Below are 24,556 nucleotides of genomic sequence, written 5' to 3' on the forward strand. Positions count from 1 at the left end.
TAATGTCAAGTGATGGGGCTGTCAGTTTAGTTCTAAAATCACATTACTGTAAATAAGGTTATTGTTTCTGAACAAATAATTAGGATATAGGCAAAATAGCATTTTAATGGGACAGGTCTTACCTTTCAGCTGATCGGCCGCTACAATCTGCCCAACTCGTTCCACCACCAAACTGTCTTCCATCAAGTATCGATCATCCAGATATTTTGCCGTTTTCTCAGAAATGTGCACTTTGCCGGCCACACCAAGCTGCTCCATAAGATTGGCAAGGTTGACATCATTTGACCACACATCGAATTTAAACCTCCGCATGCCAAGGATACCGCATAACACCGTTCCAGTGTGTACACCGACACGCATGTTGACCATCTCTTTCTTTTCCTGGCAGAACTGCTCAATAGCCTCAATCATGCCAAGGCCCATCTCAATGCAGCAGTAGGCATGATCTGCCCGTGGCTCAGGGCATCCTGCCACGCAGTAGTAGCAATCACCCAAGGTGCTGATCTTCTCACATTTTGTTTCCTCACAGAGACGATCAAAACGGCCAAACAGGTCATTGAGAAGTCCCACAAGGGCATGAGCAGACTTGTTGGCGCTCATCTTCGTAAATCCTACAATATCGGCAAATAATATGCTTACTTGTTCTATTCTTTGCATCTTGAAGGGCCTGAAGACAATTGGGGTCTTCTGGATAGAAGATTTCTTTTTGCGACTTTTAGGGCTTGACGCCGAATGCCTCTTTACTGAATTCTCACTCTCGTCATCACCCTGCTTCATCAGGTCATCAGCAATAATCCGTGGCATGACAGAATGAATCATCCTTTCTTTGAGGGCTTTCTCCACTTCTAGATCTTTGCCATGCATGATGGACTGGCCAACCTTTAGGAAAGTGCTGCGTGATCGGACCTCAGACATTATGAAGAGATGGACCCCAATAGCATGAATACACACATGCAATAGCGCCTTGCTCAAAAGTTCCCAATGAGCCATTCTATCAGCTAAAGGAGCAAAACATCCTTCATCACGAAAGTGGTAGCCAAAGGTCTCGAAAAGTATAGAGTAAACTACCCCAAGACAGGCACTGAGGTACAAGGGCAAGTGCATGACTGAGTAGTGAAGGAGCAAAACCTCCACACAAATGGAGAAACTGCCAACTTGGGACAAGCAAGAAGTCGAAGTAGAAATTAAGAAGGAAGTAACGTTGGATAGATCATTGCGGGCAGCTTTAGGAGTCAGAACCTGGAACTGAGAGGCCAAAGTCAAGGCAAAGACCAGCAATGTGACAAGTAAGGAGACTGCCGTGCAGTGACGAGTGTAGGATTTAGTAAAGGTGAAGAAGAAAAAGCCTAGGCACACCACAAGGAAGCACAGGGTTGGTACAAGGTAGCCAATAAGTTTGGCTTTCATATGGAAACCAAAGTAGATGCTCCACAGGAGCGCAGAGACGGAGAGGTACAGTAGAGCGTAGCGAAACCTGCGCTGCGTCTGGGGAAAGCATCTCTCCACGCAGGCTTCCTCTAGGTTACTGGAATCAAATTTTGGGTTCCACCAGTTGGATGTTGACCTTTCGAAAAGTTGGGGGAGCTTCTTCTGCCTTCTAACACCCCCGACTCCTCCACCCTTCTTGACTCCCGACTCCCCCGAGCTGCAACTGGATGATATGCTATACTTGCAACGTCTTGAAGGTGCTTGGTGGTGCTGCCTGTTAATTTTTACAGTTACACTAGTGTTGTCCCCACTGCCATCACACCTCACCTCCGTATGATGCAGCAGCTGCTGGTTCACCGGGGAAGCCATATTGTCGATATATAGTTTTCCTGGGACTTTTTTTTTTTTCCTTTCCACTTCACACCCCCTTCCAACACCACCAATAACACTGCCGCCCCCTCCTAACCTTCAGCTACAGACTAACAGAAGGGTTTTGACAGCTTTCAGCCTGCCTGAGGCAACACTCACATGCGCCTCCATGCAAAGTAGCCTCTCCTGTCTGTCTCTTCTGGTAGCTAAATACAGTCATTCAAGAAAGCAGATATCTCCAGATGTAGACGGTCCACGCCAGAGTAAGGCAATGCAGTCCATACATTAATATGTCGGAAAGACACCCCAGAAGAGACGGTAGACCCTACCGCCGATCATCTCCTTCCTCTTGGTGATATTTAGGAGTAGCTCACTCAGTATTGTGTTCCCGGAGGGAGAAAATAATATACATTATATTCCATCCATGTTAGGGGGGGCTCCATCTTTATAGGAAAATATTCCAGTATTCCCAGGATGACATGTTGACGGAATCAATGCATAAGATACAGAAGCAATTTCCTGAGGATCCCTCTTGTTTTTGGGGTCCTAGATGTCAATTGCAGTCTTTCTTCTGGATCCCTCTTTAGGCAATGGCTTTGCAGTGGTCTCTGGCTCCCGATCACTCGCTGTCTATGTAGCAGGTTGGGGTTCCCCTCTCCTGGTGGTTAGGGGTGCACACAGGAGGGATCTGAAGCTCCAGTTCTCTTTGGCCAGACATGAGGGGCCTCACACCAGTACACAGACAGGCCGCTTGCTCGCTCTTCTCGCTTTCCTGGCTGATTTTCCTATGCTGGGTTGAGCAAGGAGGGGGGAAGAGGAGGAGGAGAGTGAATGGGGGCAGGCAGTGAGGAAAGGGAGGAGGAGAGAGATGGGAAAAGGGGTAAAGGCTGAGGAAAGAGAACCGCAGATATGTGATTTCAAGGGGAAAAATGCGAAAGGAGAGAATAAAACGGATGCAAAGTCATTAAGTGTTCCTCATGTGTTACATAGATATGGAGGACGCTTATGTAGGTTTTTTATTATTTTCCTGCACATGGCCGTGACATACAAAAGGAATCGAGGGCTGTTTCCGATTTCCCTGTAATGTAACGTCACCTTAGGTAATGGAAGCATCGACGTGATACTGTCATTCGATAATATGGAGGTCTGACCCTGGTGGACCTATCTAGGCTCGCACAAGATCGATCTTCCTACAGAGCGATCATCCATCAAGTCATCATTCCGAAGGCCGCTAAATGATAATAATTAAGAAAGAAGCGTCAGGAATGCTATACCGCCCACGCGTGCAGTGCCCATCGACTTCTACTGGCCGTATATAGTGTCGGCTGAATATGGCGGAATCCTTCTTCCTCAGCAAACAGAACCCGATCAGTCCCGCCATCAATCCGTGGTAACCTACGTACCATGAATCCGAACATTGAGGATTCCTTATGTGAACATAGCCTTATTTGAGTGATGCCGGCCTTTTCTAAAAGGGGTCCCCCTCAGCTCTGGACCACCCTTTATGAACATGGAGACGTCAAGATGTTAGTATGCCCGCTGTCAGCACCGGCTCTAGGTTTTTAAGGGCCCCCGTGGGTTTTTCTTCATATTTTTTACAGTACAAGCTGTTTTTTTTCTGGTGATACGGGCTGTAGATCTTACATTTACAATTTGGCGGTCAAAATGTTGTCATTTAATTTTTTGGGAAGACGAAGCGACAAAAAAAAGTGATTTTTCCGTTTTAATATTTTTCCATACCATTTTGAAGTCCATATGACTTTCAGATCCCTTTTTATTACATTTTTTGGGGGGAGGCAAACTTATAAAAAAAACAGCAATTCTGCCATTTTGATATTTTTTTCCTTATCATTTTGGGGTCCATATGACTTTCTGATCTCCTTTTATTCAAATGTTTGGGGGAGGAGGCAAAATAATAATAATAATAATAATAATAATAATAATAAAAAAAAGCAATTCTGCCATTTTGATATTTTTTAACTTACCATTTCGGGGTCCATATGACTGTCTGATCTTTTTTATTCCAGTTTTTTTGGGGAGGCAAAGTAATTTAAAAAAAAACAGCAATTTTTGCCACTTTGTTAGTTATTAGTTCGAACAGATGCGCACGAGACGATATTAAAATATGTTCATATTTTTAGGTCTTTATTTCTGCTCCAGAAAAATATGGCGGATGATGAACTTTTATATAATTTTTAAAAAAATATTTTACATATTTTATTAGGGCACCCGAACCTGCAATCAATGGTTTCCTTTTTTGTTTTCCTCTGTTTTCTCTCTATGTACCTTGAAAAACGAAATCTGGAAACCATCAGCAAGTAGGAGGAGGACTGTTCTTCCTGCTTGCTGATGGTTTCCAAGCACAAAAGCACATACACAAAAAAAAAAAAAAACTAATTTACATATGGTAACAGTAAAGTGCACTGCCTAAAACTTACCTAAATCCATCATCTTCACTTAATAAATGTAAAAAAAAAAAAAGTAATTATATGGCCTCTTACATCTCAGTGGTCAGTTGTAGATTATTTACTTGATTCCTAAATAAAAAAAAATATAGAAATAAAGTACAGTAAAATTCCTTTGCTCTGGCATCTGATAGTCCAGAAATCTCTTAGGGTTTTTATTAACCAGAAGATTTAGATGAGATATTTGATATTTGCATTTTATGTCCAATAATGCAGAATATTTGATAATCCAGTATGCCAAGTCTGTGTATTTTGCTGCTACCTGTCACTGTCAGTTGCCGGTCGGGCCGGTAATGATTATAGCTATTTACACATATTGTAAGTACGGTAAGTAGTTTTTATAGGTATAATTACATTTGCTGGCAATTCCGCCCTGCGCCATTTATTTATCTAACCCAAACATCCAGAACTCACATTGACCAGATGCCGTTAATAAAATACAATCGTCCCATGATCCCTGCTGCTTTCTATAGCCCGGGAGCGTGTCATCAGAACATGTACTGCACTCATAGACCGTGACTGGCTGCTGACAAATGTCATATTCATAGAAAATGATGAATATTTGCCATTTACTTACATAGAAGGGCTCCACCTAGTGTTCAAAGTGTATAGCAAGGTGCACGTCCACCTAACGAGCAGAGTTCTAGTGGTCACACGTGCTCAATCATTCCTACCCCCAGCCAGGTCTCTAATCACTGCAGCTTTTAGAAATCATTTTCCGCCTGCTTGTCAGGACAGGAGCAAAGTCTCAGCAGTAGCATGGCAGAAAACCTCCTTCTGCAGGATAAAAAGGAAGTTAGCTGCCAGAGGTAGAAGGAGACTGATTCTCTCCAAATCCTTCCTCAATTAACATAATTTACCAGCAACACCATTGGGGACAAAATAAAACCACAAAATTACTATATTTTTTTATTAAACTAGAAATGCTGCAAATCACTTTAAAGAGAACTTGTCACTTGCCATAAAAGTTCATTTATTTTAAACCTGGTGTAAATGCTGGCATTCTCCTTGTTTTATTTTTTTTGTTCCTGCTTTTCTCTGTTGCCGAGATATGACCCCTTCTTCCATGGGTATAAATCTAGTCTTTTTTAGTCAACTGGGCGTAGTCTTCAAGGAGGTGTTCACAGAGAATAGGTTTAGGACCACACCCATTTGGCTAGATTTATATGCCGGGAGAGGTTGCCATTTCTCAGGAAAGGAGACAGTTTAGATTTTATTACTTATCATCTCAGTGTTTTACGCCTCTGATATTTTTAGTGTGAGAATAATTGATGTTCCTTCTTCAGAATTTCTGCATAGGTGACAACAAAATCCTTTTAGACCATGTCCTGTTCTTCAGTCTTTTTACTGGATAGGTAAATACCGCCCCCTGGTGGACATACTGTGGAACTTCATGTTTATAAAATACAATGGCTATAAAGGGTTATATAATAAGAACCAGAGTTTCCACACTGATCATACTGATATAACAATACATTAAGTTGCATAATGTCTAAAATCGAATTCAATGGCACTTGTCACAGCTTTTGCAACACTTACACAATAGTTTAACCTCTTTAGAAGTGTAAACTGTCACGCTACGTCTAGTTTTGCAGCAGTAATGGAAAGTATCTATTGACTTTCATGTGGATTAATCATGTTAAAGTGATTCAAAGTCTTCAGATGTCTCATCATGTGACTAGTGTTGGTGGGCACAAAAATTGATCATTTAAACTTGATGAGCCATTGACTTAAAGGGAATCGGACATGAGGTTTATACTATGTAATACGACGTAGGGACAGAGCTCCTGATTCCAGCGATGTATCACTTAGCTTATTGGGTGCAGCAGTTGTGATAGAATCACAGTTTTCTCTGCTGCATATCTAGAATGCTGAGCTCTGTATAACCACGCCCCCATCACTGATTGGTTGTTTTCTGTGTACACTGTAAGAAGCTGCCAATCAATGCTGGGGGTGTGGCTGGACCACGAGACACCTAGTCCTGTAGTGATAATCTCCTGCTTATAAAACATTGATTTTTATTGAAACAGCAGCACACTGCCCAGTAAGTGACACATGGTTGGAATCAGGGTCTCTGTCCTACAACATGCTGCTCTCTGAATACAAAGCAAAAATCTGATGATAGATTCCCTTTAATAAACCATTATGTGTAGACTATTAGAAATCTAGACATTCAGCCGACCACCGAAGAGGTCGCATTCACTTAAGCCTGATTCACATAGCATGTGCATGATATTTTTTCATTCTCTTTTGTTTAGCTGATACTGTAAAATGCTACGTTTTCCGCTCACGAAAAATAACTTGTGAACAAGGCCTTTAAGGGGTTGTCCGGGACTTTAATGTTGATGGTCTATCCTTAGGATAGGTCATCAATGTCTGATCGGTGGCGTGCGACACCCCCGCTGATCAGCTGTCCGCTGTGTCTGCAGTGGCAGGAACTGCTCAGTTGCGGAGCTGCACAAGTAGTTGAAGATCTGAAACCTCTCGGCCCAATCCTACAGTTTCTCATACTGAATATCAGTAATGAATATCCATAGCAAACTATATTAGATTCAGAGTGGACATCAATACACGAAATAATAAAAATGACTTATGCACCAAAATTCTGGCCATAATCCTTCTAATTATCACAGATTATCCTCCGTACTTTATAAAATAAGATTAAGGGTTTAGAAGCTCGTTTATGGCGATGGAAGGAGCTTTTCATATGAATTCACTATTTTATAAATAATTATAAGGAGGATTTTCTCTTTCACGTAATTAGTGATGAGCGACCGTGCTGGGATAAGGTGTTATCTGAGCATGCTCAAGTGCTAATCGAGTGACCGGTGTGCTCAAATAATATGTTCGAGTCCCCGCGTCTCATTTCCATGAGATAGGAAATACTGCAGAATCTCGGGACGTGGCCTCCATGAGGCTGAATATTCCTTCTGTGTTCGCTTAGCCATCTGTTGCCCAGACGGAAGCTGCCCCCTGCAAGGAGGCTTATTTTAGATCCTTGAAGCAGAAAAGGTTTGTTTACAAAGGAGGGGGGACAGCTGTACAAGATGGCGATGGAGTCTCGGCGTATTCTTAGAAGATGGGGACAAAGGTTGTATTTATAAAAAAGTACATCAGTCCTGGAGAGAAAGTCCATTAGGCCCTGTTCACATCATTTGAGAGGAGTTCCTTCTGGAAAAATTGGATTCGGACTTGCCCCAATGAGCCTGGAGTCACTTTGTCTGGCCTCTATTCCGATGGTGTCCATCCCAATTGTGCCCTCCGTGACAAAGTCACTGGTAAAGTGCTGGAGGGGAGATGTTTCACTATGCCTAATGGCCGTCAGTGATATAAAACTCAGAGTTTTTCCTCCAGCGCATTAATTTGTTTAATGGGTTGGCTTTTATGTGGACATCCATAGAGCGGGTGGGAGGATGTCCACCTTATCTCCACCCCAGGGTATGATCTGGGGTTTAAGTTGCTGGCCTCCAAAGGCAGCAGAGTATTCAGTGTCTGGAGAGGAACACTCCAGAGAAATTGTGAGCAGGAGGAACCCTGCTCTCAGAAGGACTGTGCTTTCTGCTACCATTTTGTTCTGTTTTTCCTGTTTTGCCCAGAGGGCTGTATTTTCTTTACCACACCTTGGTTTATGCTGTCCGTAATAAACCAAAGGAAGTTCTTAAAGCTGCAGTGTTCCAATGTCTACGTCCATGTACAGCCGAGTGAGCTGATCTACCACATCTCTTAAAAAAAGACGTACATGGCCAGATTGAAGACCAGGTAGAATTACTCTGTCTGCCTCGTTAAAGTGAAGGGTTCTTTTTAGGCAAGCCTGAATCCCATTTTTCGTGAGTCCTGAAGGATTTCCTGTATGAGTGATGAACCTGTGACCTTAATGTGATGTAAATAGGGCCTTACAATGACTTGTTGATAATGTTCACCAAGAAGATCTTCCCAAGAAGACATCTGACTGCAACATGTTGCCGGAAATTCTTAGGGCCATGCTGTAACTATTTTGACTTATTTTGTCTTCAGCAGCAAGTCATCTCCAAATGGAAGAGGTCATGGACCTATCTGAGGCCTCTCTAGCATTCTAGTGTGATAGCCTAAACCCAGACATGTAGTCAAGTCACCTGGATTTCCAGGGAGTCACCCAATTTTACGTCCTGGTTACCTCTTCAATAGCAATTTTTTCCTCCAGCAGTATCTGCAAGAAACATCATAACCTGAAAAAGTTGTGTATAGTTCAGATATACGGTGGCAGTGAGATGACCATAGTAAAGCTCCGCATGGGCGGGGCTGGAGTAACTGCTAAGCTCCTGTGTCACCAATCACAGTTCTCTCTGGGACATATGCAAATGAGCAGGTGACAAGAGACAGAAGCAACGACTTTTCAGGAAAAATTCTCCTAAATCTTCGCTTTGTTGGGCTTTCTATAGCAGAAGGGGGTTCAGCAGGGGCGGCTTGTTATATTAGCGGGGGACATTCCATTCTCTTCTGATGGGTAGAAGTAATGTGTCTCTCTATAGGTGAAAAGTTCTCTTTTAAATACAGTTCATGGACACAAAACACCACGTTGCATATATAAGAAGTCCACAACACTTGTGAAGGAGTCCTGTGGTTCCATGAGTCAATACAAGGGCTTCCGTGAATCAACAATTTTTTTAGTTCTCCCCATAGATGACTGAGTAGATTGACATTTTGTCTATGGAAGTAAATATCTTTCCTGTGACCTACGAAATCTAGAGAGAGAACGAACATTCAGTGGAAATGTGCTGCGGCGCACAGAGTCACCGCGCCGCAATATCTATACAAGCCGCAGCCTATGAGGAGCAGGAAGCTGGCGACTTCGTTCCCGTCATGGCCGGCAGATGACATCACTGCCACACGCCGCCAAACCCCTCTGCACCTGCTATGTGGCAGGAAACTGACATTTCGTTGGAGTAGGGACAGGTGAGAGGAATCCTTTTTTTTTTTAACCCCTTCACCTCTGGAGCTATTTTAAGTTTTGCGTTTTCCTTTTTCGCTCCCCTCCTTCCCAGAGCCATAACTTTTTTAATTTTTCTGTCAATATGGCCATGTGAGGGCTTATTTTTTGCGGGACGAGTTGTACTTTTGAACGACACCATTGGTTTTACCATGGCTTGTACTAGAAAACAGGAAACAAATTCCAAGTGCGGTGAAATTGCAAAAAAAGTGCAGTCCCACACTGTTTTTTTGTTTGGCTTTTTTGCTAGGTTCACTACTAGAATTATGATTCTCCAGGTCATTACGAGTTCATAGACACCTAACATGTCTAGGTTCTTCTTTATCTAAGTGGTGAAAAAAAAATCCAAACTCTGCTAAAAACAAACAAACAAAATATTGCGCCATTCTCCATTTTTCATGATCTGGGGTCAGGTGAGGGCTTATTTTTTGCGTGCCGAGCTGACGATTTTAATGATACCATTTTGTGCATATACGATCTTTGATCACCCATTATTGCATTTTAATGTAATGTTGTGGCGACCAAAAAAAACGTAATTCTGGCGTTTTGACTTTTTTCTCGCTACGCTGTTTAGCGATGAGGTTAATCCTTTTTTTATTGATAGATCAGGTGATTCTGAACGCGGCAATACCAAATATGTGTAGGTTTGATTTTTTTTTTATTGTTTTATTTTGAATGCGGCAAAAGGGGGGTGATTTGAACTTTTATATATTTTTAAAAAACATTTTTCTTTAACTTTTGGCATGCTTCAATAGCCTCCATGGGAGACTAGAATCTGCCATAGCCCGATCGGCTCTGCTACATACAGGCGATGATCAGTTCGCCTCTATGGAGCTGGTTTACTGACTTGCTATGAGCGCCGACCACTGGGTGGCGCTCATATCAATCCAGCACTGACAACCATAGAGGTCTCCAGGAGACCTCTGGTTGTCATGCAGACGATGCTGATATTATTACAGGATGGTATTATTATTACAAGATGGGGACATCATTACAGGAAGGGGATATTATTACAGAATGGAGGATATTATTACAGGATAGGGGATGCTATTACAAGATGGTGATATTATTACAGGAAGGGGACATTATTACAGGATGGAGATATTATTACAGGACAGGGGTCATTATTACAGAATGGGTTGATATTGTTATAGGATAGGGTATATTATTACAAGATGAGGACATTATTACAGGAATGGGGATATTATTACAGGACAGGGGGACATTATTACAGGATGGGGATATTATTACAGGACAGGGGTCATTATTACAGGATGGGGAAATTATTGCAGGATAGGGGATATTATTACAAGATGGGGACATTATTACAGGATGGGGATATTATTACAGGACAGGGGTCATTATTACAGGATGTGGATATTATTACAGGATGGGGATATTATTACAGGACAGGGGGACACTATTACAGGATGGGGATATTGTTGCAGGACAGGGGTCATTATTATAGGATGAGGATATTATTACAGGATGGGGATATTATTACAGGACAGGGGGACACTATTACAGGATGGGGATATTATTACAGGACAGGAAGACACTATTACAGGATGGGGATATTGTTACAGGACAGGGGTCATTATTATAGGAAGGGGATATTATTACAAGATGGGGGACTTTATTACAAGATGGAGGACATTATTACATAAGGGGGATATCATTACAGGATGGAGATATTATTACATTATGTGAACAGTGCCGCATACAGATGTTTGTGCACTAATATACCAAATATCCACCCCCTCCATGGATTGGTAGGTTGAGAGTGATTATTTAATTGGTGTTGCTGCACCTGTGCTGCCGCCATCTTTAATTGGGTCCGCTGCACCCTGATAGTGCATTTGTTTGGAGGCGTGGGCAGGTAAACATTTCTGCCTTTTTTCTGCTGTTTTTTTTTAATAATTTTGGAGAATTTCTAAGTTCTCTTTTTGTGGCTTTAACATGTATGTCTCCATCCAAGAAGTATTAGCTCTTTTTTCAATCGGCGGGATCACTGGTTGTGTGCTGGACATTGGTGATGGTGTGACCCATTCTGTCCCAATATCTGAGGGTTACTACGCCCAGTTTCTAATAAGCCTCTGCCACATCCCCATTCCTCATTTTATCGAGTGCTCTACAACCCCCGCTTTCATAATGAGAGATGTAAAAACAAAACGATGCAACATTTTTAATGTAACCTAATTGGATAAAATTATTTTTTAGCCCCAAATATGTGCATGTAAGTAAAAAAAATGACCCCAGAGGTGCACAGAGCTTGATTGCAGGCAAGGACTATATGACTACCTGGTTGTCAGGTGTTTGGTCTAGTTATACTGTTGAACTATTAGCATTTTGTCTCACTATCACCACCCTGTGGCTGTTTTTATTAATTGCACTATTATAATCAATATCACGTCGATTATATGAACGTCCATCCGCCGTCTTTTTAAATTGCTTTAATTTTGTATTCTCAACAATTGCTTTGGATTCTTTAATTTATGTCTATTATTTGTTTTATTATTCATTCAGAATTTAGTTGTAGGGTTTTATACTCATGAGTCCAGTACTGCCTCCATTATTTCTTACAGGAATGTGCATGCTACCTGATAACCATTGTTTCCTTTATACTGACTTGAGAACTTCACCGATTGGCCACATGGTGGCAGAAGTGTTCAGCGTTCACATAATCCATGGGCACAGCAAAATATTATATGGCGGTATTATACAGTGTCTGTATGGCGGTTATATTTAGTCACTATATGGCAGTATTATCAGTCAGTGTATTCCTGTGGACACAATCTGTCGTGTGACAATATAATGAGGAGATATCACACTAGAAAAGCCGTGTGTGCAGCCCCGGTCTATGGTGGTATTGAGGAGATTATAATAAAGCTCCGCGTGGGAGGAGTTACTGTGTTAGCCAATCACAGTGTTTGCTCAGACATGCAAATTAGCTGAGGGGACAAAAGGACATAACTTTAGGCGCCCATACACATTAGATCCGTGTAGGACCTGCGGACCATCTGATATGTATGGGGGCCACTTGACTCTTTACTGACAGACGATAATGGGGGCGAAGAAGGATCTACCATGATGAAATACAGCTCCCGATCTCTGCTCGGAGAGGAATCTGGCAGTGAATAACTCCTGTCTTTGATGGAGAATACGCGCATGCTCGGCCAAACTGAGCATGCATGTGTATAATGGAGTCAGCCATCTTGATTCTCTACGATCAGTCTCCTTACACTATTTTTCCAAGAGTAATACATACCACAGAGATAGCTCTTGTATTTGCTAAAGCTGCCCTCAAGTTTTCCCAGTGGGTAGAAGTTAAACAGGACTTTTCCTCTTTGGAAATTTTGGAAAACCCAAGTCTGTGTCTTCAGTATCTTCCATGAATAATGACGCAAGTGTGGTCCACAGTTATTCCTAATGATCCCCCCATACACATGTATGCTCAGCTCAGCCAAGAGGTAGAGTGGAGTAAGCTGCTGCCAGAGACCTTTGTCGTTGGCTTTTTCTCCCTTAAAAATAAAGGATCATTTATGTCCTTATTTTTTTTTTTTTTTAAGTATCAAACTTTTTGTAGATTTATTACCAAGTCTTAAAAAAAAATTACAATTTGAGAATCCTAAGTGGTTGATACTTTTTTAATGGCCAACTGAAAAGATGAATTACAGCTTTCGAGACTACTCGGGTCTTTTCAGTAAAGCTTGCAATTTGTTACCGTCTTTTCAGTATCAACCACCGAGGACTCTCAAATTGTAATATTTTTCTATCTATTGGCTAAGACGGTACAAAGATATATATTTTTCCTTTACCAAATTACTCTGTTAGAACAACGCAGCTACAATTTGATTGATAGTTTCTTTCGAAAAACTTGAAGCGCCCGCGGTGTATTTTTCAGGAGTATAAAATCCGCATTGTCCGATAAGAAAAGGAGATCACAGAGAGTCCGAGGTTGACAAGCACAAACATGTTTATTGTACGTCAAGAGGAAGGTCCGTCCGGAGGACGCCAGCGACAGACTGAAAGGAGGGTTTGTGGGAGGAAAGAAAATGGAACAACTCCATTACTTGGACCAAGCGGCACCTCCTGCAAACATGCATCCACTTTCCATGAATACCCTTAAGAGCAGAAACTGTGAACAGCACACGGTCATTTCGTGGAGGCCTGTACTGAGATTCATCTAATACAACATATCAAAGAGTAACGAAACTTTCAAAAAAGTTATGAAACTTTGCAAATCACAATTTGTTTTTGTTCTCGTTAAAAAAAAAAAAAAAGAAAATAAATGGCTTCCAAACCCCGGCTGTTCCCCAGTTTATTTTCATGCCTTTTTCTGCATTCATATTAGTCATTTGGAGTACAGATGTTGGCAGTGAAAGTTGCCGATCCTTTAACCACCAGCATCAGTCCTCCGAAGGAGTACATTCTGATATCAACGGAAGGCAAATATTTATTAAGTTATGTCATTTTTCTTTTTACAAGAATGAACAAATCCTCTAATAAAGTGATTTGTAAAATTGTCATAAATTTCCACATTGGACAAAATGATAAAAATAAATAAAAGTTTTAGATACTCTTAACTTTTCATTACGCGACAGATTACACTTCTCATTCCCGCTCATTTACCTTTTTGTTTTCTATGTTTCACTTCCTGCTGCCTTATAAGGAGAAACCAAAACAAGTCTGTGTACCACAGTGAGGCAGCGTACTGTACAGCAGATCAAACTTCCTAATACATGTGCCAAGATGATGGTCTTGATAACAGGAGGTCAACTGGATGCCTGAATACTTTAAAAAGGTGGACGACTGGCTCCCAGCACTTACATATATCTCCACCATTTCCTCCTGGCTGTAAACCAGAAGTAATATTTAGGAAGCCTCTTGTTCCTATCTGATGGGTGTAGCACACAAAAATGGCTGCTTCTTGCGTTGAAGACAGGTCCAACGTATCTACACTTTCTGTTTTCCCTTCTTTCTGGTTTAGGGCCTCCTGGTATTCCACACTGGAATTCTGCATATCTATATGTTTATTTTTCCCCCCCAGAAAGGTGACTCCTGGTACATCTGGATTGTCAGAGCTGGTTCTACAAAATACCTGTATCTGTTCGACCTATAACCAGAAGCAGATGGTGACAACCACAAAATCTACTGACGAACGTGTTTGCCTCTCGGTGATTTTTTTTTGTTAGATATCATAGTGAATCACACAGACCGGACTTTCCGAGAAGATCCGAACAAGTCAACACCGTCGTCATGTTTTATTGAATCCTTGACAGATATCACATGGACTGATGTCCAACCGGACGGGTAAAAGTAAAACATCTATCAAATACTACACAATGGAAAATCCAAAGACTTTTTTCTAACCGTGGCAAATATTCCAAAGAATATTCAAGACAGTATAAAATAAGTACCTGCCGTCATTTCAGATTTTACCATGATCGACGTAACATTATACAATATTTCGGAAGATTATTGGCCAACGCATCGTCATGATCCCTACGTCTCGTCTGCCTTAAGTGACTTAGCTGAGGATGAGGTTTTGGAATATCTAACCATGGTGGATTCTATAGTAACAGAATTAACATAGGTTGAGCCTCTCCGTTAATGGTCAAGTCCACTTTGGGACCACGGTTCGGTTAAGCCAGTGCTGGTAGCTCTTATGGGGTTGACCAGTTGGCACTACCACCAATATCACATACAATGGACTGATGGTCCAACCGCTATGGTCTTGGCTTTGAAAGTGGACTCTATAAGGTACCTCATTGACCAAGACATGATGTAACATGGCTACTACCTTGCCACATTACAAGACAGATTATCATTACACACAATACATCAGAGAAGGTTGCAGTGAACTGAAATTCCTTGTAGACCTAACTCGTTTTCTCATTCCTTCTTCTCTTGGACCAAGGGAAGAGAAGGACCGTCGTAGTACGAGCTAGAATAAGGGTGGAAGAGCAGTTCTCTGCAAGATTATCTCAAAATAATCTAAACAACTATTTGGGAAGGCTCCATTAGCTGTCTTGCACATTATTCCTTCCTTCGGCACCAGAGTAACCACCAGTCCCTCTAGAACAGAAGGATTGTTTTGAGCATCATCTCTGTGACACACCTTGACAACATACTGTAAGTAGAATGGCCTGCAAAGGTTTCCCAAACAGGCAACATCCATCACCAAAAGGTCGTAAGACCTTTTTTTTCCGTCGTTGATACTGTTTTTTTTATTTGACTTTTTTTTAATTAAATATGAGAAGGGGGTTACGCTGGAGATAAGTTAATGTTTTTTATAACGGTTCTTTGGTGCTTCTCCACAACCGGTCACATCACAATTGAGGCCTGAAGGTTTTTTACTGATGCCACCTAGGAGATCTGGAAGCTCATGTGTTATGGCCTTTTCGATCTTCTCCAGGAAGCAGCCACCCATGTAGGAGCATTGTTGGGACAGAAGCTTGAAGCTTGTAATAGGGTTTACTCCAAAGAAATCTTTGTAGGCCTCGCGGTTGGGAAGATCAAATTTGCTGACGTTGGTTTTAGCCAAGATGGACTTGAAGATAAAAAATTTATCAGGATCTTCTAATATGTCCTTGAATACAAGTTCTCCATCACTAAAGAATGTCATCTTGTCCTTGTAGGTATGAAGGTATCGGTCAACCAGCAATGCATGAATACGGACTCTGATAGCATGCTGACGAATAAAGGCTATTTTGTTTTCAAGTCGGTTCTCGATGACTTGAGTAAGATCTTCCAGTAGGGAAATTTCTTCCTTAAGGAATAATTCTTTGTGTGTTTCGGGATGATAGTCTTCTGGCCAAAAAGAGCTAACATAGACTCTAGGTGGCTCGGTAACATTGATAAGAGGTGCCAAACTCCAGAAAAGAGCACCATATACCCTCATAAGTTCTTGGGTGGCCAAGCTATCGGCCTTGTTTAGGATGATGCGGATTTGAGACTCGCGTCCTTTCAGCTGCCTGAAGAGCATCTCCAACTCCAGACCCACGTCTAGTTTGGTTGGGTCAAATACAACGAAAATGAGATCAGCTCGGTCAATGAACCATTGGCATACATCATTGAATGGATAACCTGAGAAGGAAAATTAAGTCAATGAAGCTCAAGGGAATTTATGGTGCCACCTCGAGATTTCTTCTTCTCATACATACCTCTTTCTTGTTGTTTTCGGTTCTCAATGATACCAGGGGTATCCACAAATGTTACTCTTTCCAAAAGTTTATGAGGAATCTCAATGCCAATCAACTTCTCCAAAAAGTTCTGCCCAAATTTCTCTAGCGGAGAGAAGGAACGAGCGCTGTCAGCTGCCATCACGATGCCCTCAATGGTCTTCAACTTTGGACCATGCATAAGGACGGTAAATTCAGAAGTTGTGGGTTCAGCACCTACAAAGAGTTAGTAAGATGAGCACAATCTTTATAATGGAAGGATCGTCATGAAAAATGTATGTATGTTCTGAAAATGACTCCATCGTTACCTGTATACAATTGATGGGGGGTTTCATCCAACCCCAAGAGGTAGTTGATCATGGTGGACTTGCCAACACTCCACGGTCCCAAAAACAACACCATTGGTTTAGATGTGATCTCTCCATCTATAATAATAATTAAAAAATTACATTAAATTTTTATTATGGATTTTGTCATCAAAATAAAGAACAAAAGAAGAAGATTAGGAAGACAAAGAGACGGAAGAGAAGGAGAAGAGGGAGTAATTAGCCAATAAAGCCGATGCGAAAAGATGTGCATTAGATTTTTTTAAAATACTCGAGAGGTTTTTGAAAACTGATTATCTAGTCAGATAGGTTTGTTGACTGCACTGTTGAGGTCAATATAGTGTTAATAAATAGACTTAAAGGGGTTGTCCACTTTGGCCAATTACTTTATAGCATAAAAATCCTTTTTTTGATAAACCCTGTAGCTTAAACACCCATCAATCAGCTGCAATATATAGAAGAAACTGGTCGGAAGATGGCAATTCCCCCCACAACAGCGCCACCACAGGCAAAATTAAGTATTGCAGAGTTTCTATTGAAAACTATTAGATGTGAGAGGATGAAAATACATTTTCTGCATTATAATATAAGTTAAATTAAATATTTATCACAATACACATTCAATAGATTATACCAATACCCCAAGCTGACTGCAGTTCACATTACAACCACTGGGCGGCCACATACATAAACTTATAGCATAAATGTCTCCCGACAGAGTATCATAAAATTATGTTTTTGCCTTTTTTTCAAAGCGGATCATCTTGCACCACGCGTTTTGGGATTTGTCGACACAGAACAGATTCATTTCAAAGCACTTTAGTATTCCAACACAATTTTCCAAATGCCAGACCAATACGGTCCATTCTCCCCATCCAATCATGGAGCCCTGCTTCTCCTTGTATAATGTCCATTCATCGGTACATAATATTTTCAACCTGCATAAAGCAATATATTAGTGGCGTATTAGTGGTGTGGCGGTCATACATTACACGGCTTGTCAGAAGCTGGCGGATGAGTATGCAGGTGGGATGAATTCAGGCCTGTGTTATAGGAAGCAGACACGCAAGCTGAAAAGGCCAGGCAGGACACAGGCTCCTTAGGCAGTTCTACCCACCTGCGGCCGAGTCAGCAAGGCTACGTCCATGATAAGCTGTTAGCAGATGGGAGGGAAACGAAATGTCAACATTTAATCACAAGACAAGGGAAAGCTGGGCCCTATGGCAGATGCAAGTGGGAGGCATGGAGGACACGGTGCAGCGCTATCATCCAGTGCAATAAAAACTAATTAACCTTATCCTCATAGTAAATATAGTTTAAAATCAATAGGACTTGTCTCTGACTAGTGTTAAAGTATTTTTCACCACTAGGGGGAGCTAAAGGGCTAACTACATACAGTTTGTACATCTCAGTATGCAAGAAGCTCCAAAGCTCCCCCTAGTGGTGGAACAGAAAGTCAGAATTTGTATCATTTATCTGCTTCTATGCAGGGGATTTTTAGAACTTTGCAAAAAGAAGAGCTCAGATTACTTTAAAGATATATTAAAAAAAATAAGGTCTAAATGAGATCTTCAGCAGCTCTGGGAATTTGTAAGGAGTCTCTGCTGATAAACACCAATGTTATGTTCTTCTAACATGTCTCTATGGATTCTCAGAAAGTTAAAAAGGGTCAGATTCCAAAATTTGTAACCTTCTTCATCAGTTCTTGCATAGCAGAGGGGCCTTTGGGTGTCCCACGGCACCAGGACCCAGAAGTGACTGCTACTTTTGCACCCCCTATATCTATGCCACTGGTTACATGCAATCATATGCATTTAAAGGGGTTGTTCAGGTTTAGGGTATCGATGGCCTATCTTTAGAATAGGTCATCAATTTCAGATGAGGATGGGTGGTCCGGAGGAGCCAGAACAGCACAGCTCTGCATACCATATAATGGTCATTGCCAAAAAAATGCAGCTCAACTGCTATTCACTTGAATAGGAACCAAACTGCATTTCTCGCTAATGGCAACTACACAGTGTACACGGTTGTGCTGTTTCGCTGCCATTCTGCTGCCTCCGGCGCTGAAAGCAGCTGATCGATGGGGCCGTCAATATCACAAACATGGAAAACCCTTTTAAGTATCCAAGGGGCAATATGGAAACATGCAGTCATGCAAATTTGGGGTGCCAGGTGCTTATAGGGGCAGTCCTATTCTCTCTCTGAGCATTCTGGTAGGGGGAATAACTATGTAGCTGATGAAATTTGTCCACATCCCCCTCCCCCATATACAGTCCCCGATACGTAGTACATAGTTGTTTCCCAATATATATATAGAGGGTCATTGCATGTGGTTAGACGCTATTAATCAGTGCAGTTTCTTAGCACAATATACTGTTAGTTTGATCAATGTATGTAAAATTAAAAATTTAAAGGGGTGTTCCATAAAATATGCCATAAATACCTGGTAGGTGTAGGTCCCTTCTCTGGACTTGCACCTATCTTAAAAATGGAACCTTGCAAGTGGAACGGTGTCTGTCATGCCTGTCTCTTTCTATTCACTTTGGAAAATAGTTGTGCACGCTTGCATTGCTGTTTTTGAAACTCTTAATTGAAGTGTATGGAGAGAGTCGCGCATGCGCAGCCACCTTTCCGTTTACAGAAGTATAAGATGGAGCTACAGTCTCAAGGTGGAGGTCCCAGAGGTAGGAATACCCCAAAACAGAAAAAATTTAACACCATAGTTACTACTCAGTGGTCCCTAACAGAGTTTTCTTTTAATAACTCACCCATTTGATGAGCTATCAGCCATTAAACTTACTTATATGCATGGTATTAATTGCATATGATTGAGGGGGTCAAAATGTAGGTGTCCGTTAAAGAAACCTTAAGATAACCCCTTTAAAGAGAACCTGTCATTTCCCATAAATGTCTCATCTTTTTACCTGGTGAAAATGCCGCTGTTCTCCTGAATCCGGCGTTGTTTTCCTTTTGTTGCTGTGCCTTACCATTCCTGAGATATGGCCTCCTTTTCCCTATATGTAATAATAGTCTTTTATCTAATTGGGCGTGGCCTTCAAGACGACGCCCATAGAGAAAAGCTAGAGACCACGCCCACTTAGCGCAGAAGACTAGATTTAGATGAAAGGAAAAAGAGGCCATATCTCAGGAACAGAGAGGAGCAGGAACAAAAGAAAAACATCGCCGGATTCAGGAGAAGAGCAGCATTTACACCAGGTTAAAAGAAATACGTATTTTTAGCAAATGATAGAACCCCTTTAAGATGTGAATGGATCCTTCAATGTCCCTATTACGATAGAAATAACACCTTTGGGATAGAGGCTGAAGATGTACTTGTGAGACCATGGCTGCAATCATAGAAGCCATTAATCTAGAACTTAGAGTTCCGCTTTCAATGATGGTTCATAGATCCCAAAAGGATCACCTGGATCTCTTGTTTTGGAGTTCCTACATTTACCCTGGTGCTTCCTATCTGTCTCCTGTCAGGGATATTCATGGCACACTCCTATCACCCCGCTCACCTGTGATCTCATACTGTCTCAGCTCGTTGTATTTATAGGACAGTTCCAGGGGTTTGATAGAAGAGTGGTAGATTTTCCTGAGTCTCTGCAGTGCCACTGGAAAAGAGGAGACACAGAGCAGTGAGAAGCGAGGACAAGCAAGTAATGGGGCTTCTGCTGAGAGGTTGCTATGGGCTGTATGATGGGGAAGCCTCGCCTTCGTTGGTACCATCCACTGATGTACTAGGTAGTGAGAGCATAGACATTACTCCCTTCCTCCTGGGGTATTTGGCCAAAATCCTTATGGAAAGGGTGACCCACCATTACTGAGAATTGTGGTCTTGTACAAGGAGTGGCACAATTTACTATCTGGAACGTGGGAACTAATTTAGCACAGGAGCCGTATTCTTAGGATTGGTGGGGGTCCCAATTTCCAGACCCCCACTAATCATATTTTTTGATCAGCATACAGCTCCTTGGGAGCAAAAATGTGCAAATGTGCCCACCACTCTCAGACGGTGAATGAAAGGGTGATCATACAGCTCTTTTCATATATTAAATGCATGACTGTTGGGAAAACTCTGAATCCAAAAATTGGGATTCCAAAGTTTCCCTATGTGAATGGTGTGGTGATCCTTAAAGCGAACTACCACTTCATTTCACAGTCCGGTCACTGATGAATGTTGTTTTTAGGACCAATTTATATTATAAGGGGATTGTTTTTTGGCCCATTTTTTAGGGCATACACAGTCAGAACGAGAGAAAGATTAAAGACCCCAATATTTTGGATCTTGGATTTTGCTCTGTGTAATGTAGCCCAATATTACAAATATGTGGCTACCTGAATAATCATCTGCCGGTTTCTCTTCTGTGAGCTTTAAGGTGCTGTCTATGTGGCTCCGGTCCCTTCTCGGGAATTCTTCCACATCTTCTTCCACGTCATCTATAAGAAAGAAATGAATGGTGAATAAGTCATCAAGTCAACAGAAATCGCTACATAAGGCAGGACAGAGGATATCATTTGGTTACATGAACCCGTACATATTAGGAAATGCTGTCAGGAAGCAATTTATAGCCATAGAGGGGTATGTCTAGGGGTAGTCTTGGGGCATGTGCCCCGGGTGGTGCGGCATGCAGAGGCGACAAGGGCATCAAGTAGGGGGAGGTTTAGGTCCAGACCTCCATCCTGTGGTGTGACCTTAAATAGGAGCTGTCGCATAATTGTTTTTCATAAATCAGTCATACACATGAAAACAAGAAACTTTGTAATATTTCTTATTAGAGAAACCCATTTCTTTCTCCTCCTGGACTGATCTTTCACTCTCAAAATACTCAATTCATGGGTAAAATCCGTCTTCAGTGAATACAGATGGTCCCATTACTGAGCTAGGAGGTGACAGTGATTAGCGCGCATAAAGTTCTAAGGAGAACTGCAAGTGATGTTTTTGGAGAACTTGCAGCAGAATGTCTGCATCAACTTTACCGTAATCACCACATTCTATACCCCATTAACTTCTCAAGATCAGACCACCCTAAAGTCTGATATCACAGTGAAGTCAGGTTCCTCAAGAGTCCACGAGGTTAACAACAAGCTTTGGTACTACATGGAACCCAATACTAGAATAGATCATACATCTCTTAAAGAAGACCCCTTAGAAGAAGGTATCTAAGCCCCTTTGATATCTTTTTTTATTCTGTGTTGTCAAAGTTTGACCCAGGAGAATCACACCTTGAACCATGTCCCTACAAGAATACTTCTTGCCCTGTTCCTTAGCAGATCAACTGTTAAAAGGTTAATTTAATTAGATATCTAAAAGTAAAAGCAATGAATCGGAAAAGCTCAACTGGTTTATGTGTAAAAAGAGCGATAAGATTCAGAAACGTAATTTGCTGGTGAAGGTCCAGTAAGATTATTGGAATGTCTACCTTTTAGTCTTGTTGATTCAGACTTTGGAGTTTGCTTCTCGGATTGTTTAGTAGATAACGTTTCTGTATTTTCATCCAGAAATCTTTTCTCATCAGTCTCTGATTCACCAGCTTCTGCTTTGTCTTCTGAAACCTTTTCTTGTATATTCACTTCTGTATTTGATATTTCTCCTTCTGTTTCCTCTGATAGAGTCTCTGTGTTCCCATCAACATTTGTATCTTCTTTCTTTTCTTCTGAAGGTTCTCCTCTATTTATAACACCATCAGCATCTATCTGTGATTCTTCAGCATCTTCTGGCTCTTCTTCTAAAAGTTCTCCTTCATTCACGTGAGTCTCAGCCTCTTCCTCTAGTTCTTCTTCCTCGTATTGTTGTCCTTTAGAAGAATCAGCCTCATTTTTGTCAGTTTCAGCATCTACCTCTTGGTCTTCAGATTCTTCTTCCTCTTCTTCCAAAGACGCACCCCCATTTCCATCAGACTCTGCATCTACCCCTGGTTCTTCATCCTCTTCGTGCTGTTCTTCATTTTTATCAGTCCCAGCAACTACCTCTGGCTCTTCATCCTCTTCATGTTCTTCATTTAAAGAACCATCTCCATTTACATCAGTCTCAGCATCTACTTCTGGTTCTCCAACCTCTTCTTCATCTTCAGAAGAATCTCCCACATTTGCATCGGTCTTGGCATCCAACTTTGGTTCTACTGCTAGTTCTTGCTCTTCTTCTGGCTCATGTAAGCCACTGTTATCATGTAATTCGTCGTGTTCTTCTTCTTCTGTATCTAATTTTTCAGTATTCTCTTCTTCTGCTACATCCGTGACACCATCTTCTGATCCTCCATCTGTTTCTTCCTTGACTTCAAGAAATAACTTGGTTTCAATAGGTCTGCTTTCTACTGCTGTTCCAGGAAAGTCTTCTGCTGCTTCATTCTCAGTCTCTGGAACAACCTCTTGAATGATGCCCTCGTTTTCAACATCATCAATAACTACTTGTTCAGGTTCTTTATCCATGGTCGCATCTTGGCCTTCTTCAACATCATGTTCCTTTCCTCCATCTTCTTCTATCTCAACAGGATCACAGAGAGATGTGCCTGGAGTAATATTTTGCTTTTCTTGCCTCTCCCCAGTCAGTCCACAATCCTGTTGCTTTATTTCATGTGTTTCTGCCTCAAGGCCTTCATTGTAGGAGAATAGAAGATTTTTCTCTCGATGAACATGGTCCACATAAAGAGACTTGTCATCCAAGCTGGTGTCCACTGCTCCTGTCTGTCCATCAGCAAGGGGTCCAACATCCTCGGAGACATCAGGGGAAGAGACTTGAAATTCTAAACAGAAGACGATCAGTCAGTGTCATCCGATCACTGGGTTCAGGGGGTCATAGTAATACAATTATAAAAGCTGGAAAGTGGCGGGTATTGAGTTATCTCGCCAAGCCCTCTTCACCTTAATCTTTCGGATCCTCTATATTGATAAATTGTACCAGATTATCTTTCTCATATCTCATGTAAGGGGCTGAGCTAGGAATTTCAAAGCTTGCAAAAACTAGTGGATCAGTAGAGACACTTGAAGGGGTCCTGTCAACTCTCCTGACATATCTGTTTTAATAAATATTTGTATTTCCCATGAAATAACAATTCTATTGCATATTTTCTTATAAGGCTACTTTCACACTGGCGTTAACTGCAATACGTCGCAATGCGTCGTTTTGCCGAAAAAACGCATCCTGCAAAAGTGCTTGCAGGATGCGTTTTTTCTGCATTGACTAACATTAGCGACGCGTTTGCGACGCATTGACACACGTCGCAACCGTCGTGCGACGGTTGCGCCGTGCTGTGGCGGACCGTCGGGAGCAAAAAACGTTACATGTAACGTTTTTTGCTCCCGACGGTCCGCTTTTTCAGACCGCGCATGCGCGGCCGGAACTCCGCCCCCACCTCCACGCACTTCCCCACACCTCACAATGGGGCAGCGGATGCGCTGGAAAAATGCATCTGCTGCCCCCATTGTGCGGCGCAGAGAACGCTAGCATCGGTGACCTCGGCCCGACGCACGGCGACGGGCCGAGCCCGACGCTAGTGTTAAAGTAGCCTAACTCTACATTGTGCCGTTACTCTGTTATTCTCCCTAGAAATTTACAAACAAATTGACAACTGGTGTTACTATTATCAAGGGGGTGTGTTCCTGCACAGTTCAATATGGTCAGTGCTGATTGGGCAATATGAGACAATGAAGGGACACGCCCCCGACTGGTAACAACAAATGGATTTACAAGGTTCTAGAAGGAATAACAATAGATGATAGATAGATGATAGATAGATGATAGATAGATAGATAGATAGATAGATAGATAATAGATAGATAGATAATAGATAGATAGATAGATAGATAGATGATAGA

At 41.7% G+C, this 24,556-nt stretch overlaps 2 protein-coding genes across 4 annotated transcripts in view; both read right to left on the reverse strand.

The window, feature by feature from the left end:
* ADCY9 (adenylate cyclase 9) overlaps positions 1-1,944 on the reverse strand; it is a 72,533-nt gene extending 70,589 nt beyond the window's left edge. The window contains exon 1 of the mRNA XM_077274606.1: positions 123-1,944. Coding sequence (XP_077130721.1) covers positions 123-1,797 — 1,675 coding nt within the window. The 5' untranslated portion in view covers positions 1,798-1,944. The remainder of the gene's footprint in view (positions 1-122) is intronic.
* An 11,242-nt stretch (positions 1,945-13,186) lies between these two features.
* SRL (sarcalumenin) overlaps positions 13,187-24,556 on the reverse strand; it is a 33,648-nt gene continuing 22,278 nt past the window's right edge. The window contains exons 2-8 of one of the 3 annotated variants that reach the window (XM_077274607.1): positions 22,165-23,484; positions 21,080-21,181; positions 20,260-20,355; positions 17,856-17,891; positions 16,721-16,837; positions 16,395-16,628; positions 13,187-16,317 (exon numbers count right to left, since the gene is read on the reverse strand). In XM_077274607.1, coding sequence (XP_077130722.1) covers positions 15,512-16,317; positions 16,395-16,628; positions 16,721-16,837; positions 17,856-17,891; positions 20,260-20,355; positions 21,080-21,181; positions 22,165-23,484 — 2,711 coding nt within the window. In that variant the 3' untranslated portion in view covers positions 13,187-15,511. The remainder of the gene's footprint in view (positions 16,318-16,394; positions 16,629-16,720; positions 16,838-17,855; positions 17,892-20,259; positions 20,356-21,079; positions 21,182-22,164; positions 23,485-24,556) is intronic. The other 2 variants (XM_077274608.1, XM_077274609.1) reach the window with 2 other exon arrangements.

This window comes from Ranitomeya variabilis, chromosome 7 (assembly GCF_051348905.1).
Source record: "Ranitomeya variabilis isolate aRanVar5 chromosome 7, aRanVar5.hap1, whole genome shotgun sequence".
In the NCBI taxonomy this organism is placed as follows: domain Eukaryota; kingdom Metazoa; phylum Chordata; class Amphibia; order Anura; family Dendrobatidae; genus Ranitomeya; species Ranitomeya variabilis.